Source organism: Manacus vitellinus, unplaced genomic scaffold (genome assembly GCF_001715985.3).
Source record: "Manacus vitellinus isolate BGI_N305 unplaced genomic scaffold, ASM171598v3 ctg7180002434400_pilon, whole genome shotgun sequence".
Lineage (NCBI taxonomy): Eukaryota > Metazoa > Chordata > Aves > Passeriformes > Pipridae > Manacus > Manacus vitellinus.
Window position 1 is genome coordinate 4,156 of NW_021938632.1, and position 8,354 is coordinate 12,509.

The 8,354-nt window shown below is 52.0% G+C and overlaps 1 protein-coding gene across 1 annotated transcript; it reads right to left on the bottom strand.

Annotated features, from left to right (window-relative positions):
- Positions 1 to 1,444: 1,444 nt before the first annotated feature.
- LOC115307333 (olfactory receptor 14J1-like) lies at positions 1,445 to 2,418 on the bottom strand. The gene is given in 2 exon segments (XM_029958916.1): positions 1,445 to 1,506; positions 1,509 to 2,418. Coding segments are annotated over 2 exon segments (972 nt in total).
- Positions 2,419 to 8,354: the final 5,936 nt, after the last annotated feature.

Genomic DNA, 8,354 nt, shown 5'->3' on the forward strand with positions numbered 1-8,354 from the left:
TTGCAGATCCCAGCCTGGGATCCCTGCAGGGCCCTGAGCTGGAGGTGCTACTCTGCACAGGGAGGGGCTGTGGCACCCTGGGCTGACCCTGCACTGGCCATGCTGGTCAGGGTGGGGAGCAGACCCAGCAGGATGGGGATCACTCCTCTCCACCCTCTGCCATAGTCCTGGAAGGCTCAGTAGCCAAGAACAAGGCTGGGCAGGACCATGGGCTGTTTCCAATGGCACAAAGGGCAGGGCAGGGCTCCACTCCATGCAGCCTGTGGGCTGGAGAGTTCTTCAGGACACCCTCCTGGAAAGCCCAGCCCTGGCTCTGGTCCAGCCCCCCCTGAACTGGGGAGGCACAAGGGGAGTTCACTGCAGGTGAGACGAGTCACTGACCAGAGTCCTTTCTCTGTTCCTGCTGCATCCCCTGGGGTTGCAGAACTCTCCTTTACCAGTTCACAGGGACATTTAGTACTTGATCTTTGGTAACTCCACCCTGGGCAGGATTCTGCTCCAGGGCTCCATTCCCTGCTGACTGGATGGGACAGGCTGTCCCTGCAGATCCTCTGTGCTCTCCTGCACTGCCTGAGTTCCTACAGACAAGTCCTCACCTGCCATCAGAGCCCTCACAAGCTGCAGAGCCCCAGGCAGGTGACTTGGAGGCCATTTGCCACTGGCCACCAGCACACAACATCTGACCCAGCCCTCAGTCCCTCAAGTACCCCAGTGAGTCACTTCTCTCACTGCAGGGACTGAATGGGGAAACAAGCAAAACAATGAGACTTTGGAGAGTCTATTCCTTGGCCTTGTTCTTTACACCAACCTTTCAAAAAGAACAGTCTTCAGGAACTGCCCAGGGGGATCCCCTTCAATGATGGAAATGATGTTAAGGAGCCCAGCTCTGTCCCAGCAGTGCCCAGGGCCTGTCCCTGCCCATGGTCACAGGACTGACACACAGCAGGGACTGAGCTGTCAGAGCACTCAGGCCTTGGGCAAGGAGCAGAAAGGAGAGGGAGGCAGTGGAAAAAGAGCATCTCTGAAAAGCCCAAGAGCTGCTGCTCCCTGGCAGTGCTCCTGTACCAGGACTCTTTACCCCTCCTCCTCTGCACACAGGCACTGCCCTCCAGCTTCAGGGAAGTTCTTGGAGGGAGAATCTGGAAAAAAGAATTCAAGTCCTTTATTCTACTCAGAGATTGTGATTCCTCATGTACAGAATAACAAAGGCAGGATGTTTGACAAAAAAGTTCTGCAGAAACTTTTATTTTGTTCAAATGCACACAGAGAATGATTCCTCATTTACACAATGGTGGGTCAAAACAAAGAGCTAGAGAGTGAATTAGGTATGAGATGAAGAATAAATTTCTGTGTTAACAACATCTAAAGATTAAAAAAAAATGTATGAAACCGCCCCCACCACCACTCTCAAAAGCTTTAGAAAGCAGGCTGGGCCAGTAAAGGGTTACACAATGAGTGTTGTGCAGAAGAAAAGAGGCTGGTTACTCCTCCTGAAAAACATCCAGTCATCATTTTTCTTATGGCATCCTTGAGCTCCTGGTTCCTCAGGCTGTAGATGAGGGGGTTCAGTGATGGAGGAACCACTGAGTACAGAACTGCCACCGCCAGGTCCAGGGATGGGGAGGAGATGGAGGGAGGTTTCAGCTGAGAAAAAATACCAGTGCTGACAAACAGGGAGACCACAGCCAGGTGAGGGAGGCACGTGGAAAAGGCTTTGTGCTGTCCCTGCTGAGAGGGGATCCTCAGCACAGCCCTGAAGATCTGCACATAAGAGAAAACAATGAAAACAAAACAACAAAATGCTGAACAGGCACTAATCACAGTGAGCCCGATTTCCCTGAGATAACCTGAGTATGAGCAGGAGAGCTTGAGGATGTGTGGGAGTTCACAGAAGAACTGGCCCAGGGCATTGCCCTGGCACAGGGGCAGGGAAAATGTATTGACTGTGTGCAGCAGAGCATTGAGAAAGCCAGTGGCCCAGGCAGCTGCTGCCATGTGGGCACAAGCTCTGCTGCCCAGGAGGGTCCCGTAGTGCAGGGGTTTGCAGATGGCAACGTAGCGGTCGTAGCACATGATGGTGAGGAGGAAATACTCTGCTGAGATGAAAAAGGCAAAGAAAAAGAGCTGTGCAGCACATCCCGTGTAGGAGATGGTTGTGGTGTCCCAGAGGGAATTGTGCATGGCTTTGGGGACAGTGGTGCAGATGCAGCCCAGGTCTGTGAGGGAGAGGTTGAGCAGGAAGAAGCCCATGGGGGTGTGCAGGTGGTGGTCACAGGCTACGGCGCTGAGGATGAGGCCGTTGGCCAGGAGGGCAGCCAGGGAGATGGCCAGGAAGAGCCAGAAGTGCAGGAGCTGCAGCTCCCGCCTGTCTGCGAATGCCAGGAGCAGGAACTGGGTGAGGGAACTGCTGTTGGACATTTACTGCTTCTTAGCACAGGATCTGTTCAGAAAAGGAAAAAAAAGGTAATGATTAAGAGAGACTCCTCTCAGCAAAGATACTGCATCTTTCATAGTAATCCCCCCAAACCATTTGTATATCCTTTGTGCTGGCTCAGAGTGGTGTGAGCAGCAAGAATTATGGTCAAGTGCTGCCAAGGGCTCAGCTGTGCTCTGTTGCGGGGGGGACATGGAGCTGGTTTGTGACAGCTCTGATGATCACAAGGGATGTCAGATGTAACTCAGCTTTAATGGAAAAGCTCCATTTCTGACCCCCCTTACTGACAGTACTGTGGACTGCAGAAGAGAGTCTTCCAATGTCCTTAGAATAATTCTTCTGTTACAAATGTTCCACCATTAAATGTGCAGAGTGTTCTTTTTAGGAGTAAAAATTCTCATGTTTATTGCTGAAAATGTGAGGAGTCATTAGAAAAGACAAGTGGCAAAAAAGCTCAGCTCTCTGTGGTTTAAAGCAGAGCCAGGAGAGCTGCAGAGTCCTTCAGCCTGTTTCCCATCTGCCCTGCTCTTTCCCTTGTGCTGCATTCACTTTGATTTCACACAAATAAATATTAAAAACCACATCCACAAATACGTGTGCAGTGATGAAAGCAGGAAAATGTTTCCAAGGGCAGCTCTGTGAAGTGTCCCCTGTGCCAGCCCAGAGGTGCAGCTGTGCTGGACAGAGCAGGACAGGAGCCCTCCTGCAGGGAAGCCAAGGGCTGGGACAGGAGAGTGCCCACCCCAAGGGAAGGCTCAGCACTGCCCAGGATCCTGTGCTCATTTCTGAGACTGCCTGAAATATTCATCTATGAGAGTAAAAGAGTTGGAATTTCAGAGCAGCCTCCTGAACTGAGAGAACAATGTCTCTGCTACAATGCCTAAGCAGGAAACACACCTCAGGACTAATTCCTTTCCTGTAGCCCCTGTCTTTTCTGAGCTTTGCAAAAAATTCTCCATTCAATATGGTGTAGTGGTCTGGAGCTGTGAGCAGGTCTGACCCTGCAACAGCAAGACATGGAAAAGATCCTCCCTCAGCTGCCAGGTTTGCCCCTTGCCCACAGCCCTTCTGCCCCAGCCCTGGCAGCAGCTCCCCGGGCCGGCTGAGAGCTGCCCCTGGAAGGCAGCAGAGTCCCTGCCCAGCACAGTACCCTGGGCTGCAGGACCCTGCTCTGCCCCACAGCCCTGGGCACCCCTGGCTGCACCCCCGGCTTCACAGCTCTTCCAAAGGGCTCCAAAACAGCCCCTGCTCACCCATCCCATCAGCTGGGGCTGGGCCAGCTTTAGGAGATGCCTCCAGGAGCTGCCCCTGCACTGCCCTGCAGCCACAGACTCACCATGTGCAGCCCTGCCAAGATTCCTCCTGCAGGGAGCTCTCAGCCCTCCTGCCAGTGCTGAGCCCCTTGAAGCTCTGTCTGTGCCCTGCTGGTGTCCCTGAGCTGCCCTGGCAGTGCCCTCAGCCCTGCTGGGCTGTGCAGAGGAGCTGCTCAGCAGCAGAGCTGTCTCTTTGAAGCTCTTCTTGCTTGCCAGGAGCTCCCTGTGTGCCAGGAGCCCGGCCCAGCTCAGCAGCACAGCAACAGCCCCAGGCATTTCATGACCCTCAGGGGACTTTGATGTTGTTTACATGAGACTCAGTCCCTGAGAGGAAGTTCAAACAACTTTCTCAAGAAGTCAAAGTGAGATTGAAACACTAAAGTTTCTTGTAATGCTAATGAGTCTCACTGAGGGACACAACTGAGAATGTGTCCCCAGGTTCCAGTTAGAGCAGAAAAGTGCAGACAGTGATGACAAGGATGGACAAGCAAGGGAAAGGTGGCTCTGATGCTGAATAAACCTTGACTTGTTTCCTTAATCCAGAGGACCAAGCCCTGACCCCCAGCCCCTGGGAAGGCAGATCCTGTCCCTGCCTCATTCCTCAGGGCTCTTCCTGGGGCACTGGGATGTGGGATGTGCAATGCCAAGGGCAGGACCATGGGGTGGCACCTGCCAGGCTGCTGAGCAGGGACAAGGAGGCCATGAGGCCCCAGGGCTGCAAGGGGCACTCCCCTCCTCCTGGCATCAGGGGCACAGACAGCAGCCATGGCCAAAGGCCTGCAGAAGGTGGCTCTGTCAGGGCCTTTCAGCTTCTCCCCATCCCTGTCTCCTCTCCAGCCCAGGCTGTCCTACGGTGTCCATGCCCTGCCCCTTTCCCTGCAGGCTGTCGTCATCCCCCCGGCTGCCCCACCTGGCTGGCACCTTCCTGCACTGACATCTCTGCGTCCTCCCTGGCTCTTCCTGCACACACAAAGCCTTGGCCTCATCCAGACTCCTTCTGGGTGATGTCTTACACCACAGCACTGCCCTTCGAGTGAAATTTCTTTCTCCTTTTTTCCAGCCTGGACCTCCCCAGCTGCACTTGCCAATAATTCTTTCTTTCTCATGCTCTTTTCTGCTACGAGAAAAGCATCCACCCTCTCTGAAGCGACTCTTCAAGCACTTCTCTGCTGTCTTCTGTCTGCACACCACTGAACCCACCACTCCTTTGCACCTGTAGAGAGGTCATATGTTTGAAACCTCCAAACCCCTTCATGGGACATCTCTGAGCTCTCTCCAAGGTGTCTGCAGATGAAAACATGGCCTAAGGTAGGCACAGGGATATGTTTTACCAAGGACTGTAGTGGCAGAACATGGGGCAATGACTTTAAACTGAAATAGGGGAGCTTTCTATCAGATAAAATGAAGAAAAACTTACCAATGGGGCTTGCAAGAACTGCAGCAGAAGAGGATGTCCCATCCCTGGATTTGTCCAAGGTCAGGAACTTTGAGCAGCCTCAATTAGTGAAGATGTCACTCTCCATGTCCAGGGACTTGGACCACATGAGCTTTTATGTTCCTTCCAGCCAAACCATTCTGTGATTCTTTGAGTGCCAAACTCCTTCTCAAAAGAATTTTTATTGCTAAGACATGAATTACCATGTTTTTGGAGAAACCATTGCAAACCCAAAAGGTAAAAAATCAATTCAAATAAAGTTCCAGCATCTCTGTGTGAAAGTTTCACCAAGTGGGTCAATGGCAGAGCCTCCCAGGATGACCTTGCCAGTTGAAGATGGGGGATTCTGTTTGGAGTGTGATACTTATGATGGGCACCAAGAAAGCACATTTGGGGACTGTGCAAGACTTGTGGTGGGATCTCTAGGGAAGAATCAAAGGAAGGGAAATGGTGGGGTCATGGTGGTTTGTGAAGGAACAGGTGTGAGAAAACAGAGAGAAAAGGTATGAAAAAGCTGGTCATGGTAAACAGGAGGCTGCTCAAGACAGTTCCCAGGCCATACCCTGACACTGATCCCCACAGCCTGTCCCATTTTCTTAAGAACTCAATTGCCAAGAAGTTTCTGTGGGGAGGGACCTCTCTGCTCCTGGCACAGATCGTGGCCCAAGTTCCAGTCACTGCAGCAGGAGCCACAACTTGTCAGGTCTTGTGTTCTTTGGGGGGCCAGACTCTGCCCAGACTGGTTTGTGTGTGTGTGTTGGAAGCACAAAAGAGTGAAGCAAATGCAAAGCTAAACACCCAATGTAGCCTGACTTTGTCCCTAAGTGGGGGATGAGACTTGGACACAACATGTGCAGGGACAGATGGAGGGGTTTGTCCCCCTGGGCCTGCCCAGAAGGGACACCTTTCAGGAAGGGTTGTGACCTTGGCTGTGCTGAGGTTTGCCCCGGGCAATGCAGCTTGGGATTGCAGTGGCACTGTCAGGGCTCTGCAGAGCTCCTGGCAGTTCATGCATTTGTCCCCAGCAATGTCAGAGAACTGCAGGGGTTGCAGTCAATCACTTGTGCTCTTTGGGACCCCGACTGGCTCTGCTGAATGGGAGCAGGCCTGGAGTTCCCAGACTGTTCCTGCATCCAGGGTCGGGCCTGCAGTGACGTTTGTGCAGCATTCAATTGGTGCAGTGGCAGGATGGCCATGGATCCATTCCTGCACAAACACAATGGTGCTCCATCCCAGGCAGGGATAGAATGGGCCCACAAATGTTGGAAGGATAAGAAGCAGGGAGTTTTGGCCCTGTGGAATCCCATGGAACCAAAGGAACCCTGGGACATGGAGGAACCTCATGGAATAAAGGGGACATTGTGACCCTGCAGCACCTCATGGAACCAAAGGGAGTCTGGGACGTGGCAGGGCCTGATGGAAACAAAGGAACCTCCTGGGAACAAAGAGACCCTGGGACACTGCCAAAACTCAGGGAGACAAGGGAACCCCAGGACACTGTGGAATCTCCTGGAATCCAGGGGCCATTGGAATACACTGGGGCCTCCTGAAACCAAAGGGAACACGGGACACTGCGGAACCTCATGGAATCAAAAGGACCCCCTGACTTTGTGGAATATCAGGGAATCAAGGGACCAGTGTGACATCACAGAACCTTTTGGAACCAAAGGGAACCAATGAGACACTGAGAAATCTCATGGAATCAAGGGTCCATTGTGACACTGTGGAACCTCACAGAATCCAGGGGCCATTCTGATTCTGCAAGGCCTTCTGGAGTCAAAGGGACCATTGTGACACTGGGGAACCTCATGGAATCAAGGGGCCATTGTGACAGTGGGGAAAATGATGGAATCAGTGGGCCATTGTCACACTGCAGGGCCTCATGGGGCCAAAGAACATTGGGAAACAGTGCAACCTCTTGGAATCAAGGAGCCATTGTCCCACTGCTGATTTCAAGGACTAAGGGATCCAATCTTTGCCTCAGATTTTGTCAACAAATTAAATTTAAGGAATTACAGAAATGAGATTTAACCACTTTTGTCCCACTGGTTTTAATGACTGGCAAAATGAGAATATTTGTATAAAATGAATCATTTATTTTTACAAATGATCAGACCAATGACCTTAATCAGAATTATTTACTACACAATACAAAGGCTAAAACTGCTAGTTGTACAGTATAAGATAGGATAGTGCACTATAATGAAGCAGTTATTGAAACAATTATATTAAAGCTAGCCAAAAGAAAAAAATATTACATAGAGATCTGATGTAACTCACCCAGACCAACGGTCGTGGGGAAATTTCTTCTACTCAACCTTGAGGAGTGTCCTTGGAGGGCGTCCTCATCCAAGGCAGGAATCTCCACACATCTACCCCAAGAAGGGCTGTGTTAGAAGAACCTGCCTGGATGAAAGGGGACTGGACTTCTATAGTAGGAAGGGATTGACTGCTCCTCCCAAATGTACAGACCAGTTAGCAGCTTCTCTGTCCCATCCAACTTCCAAAAGCAGGATGTGTGTTTGGAGCTGGGTGAACCAGGCTGGTTTGAGCATCATCCAACACCAAAACCATTCCCATGGTGCCACTGGTAACTCTCAGATCTCACAGACAGCTTGCATGAGAGCTGGCACTGTTGGCATTGTCTGATGGGATTTTAGGCCTTATCAGGGTAGGCCCTCCTGCCACCTGAGCAGAGAGGTTGGCTGTGAAAGTCCATCCTGGAGATGCACAGGGAGCCAAGAGTTGGGCTCCTGAGTGACATCCAACAATGGACAGGGGGATGGGACTGACCAGAGGAAAGTGTCTCAGGTAGAGCTGGACTGGCAACACAAGGGGGAATTATTCCTGGCTGTGTGGGCCCAGGACACCTCAGGTCCTGAGGGAAGAGGTGCAACATCCAGCTGGGCTTGTGATCCAGGGGTGCATTTAACCATGGACACCAACTGCCAGGTTCTCCAGAACTGGGAAACATGTGCTGCCATCAAAGAGGCCAAGAGGGTAAAGCCCCTGTGGGGTGGGGGATGATGGTTGAAATAGAGATGTGGGCAGGCCTGGCAGATTGATCCCAGCACACTCCCCAAACCCACCCAGGCAAGCTCTACGTGCTGACCATGGTGGACACAACCCCTGGATGGCAGGAGACACACCCTGTGCCTCCCAGCACTGCCCA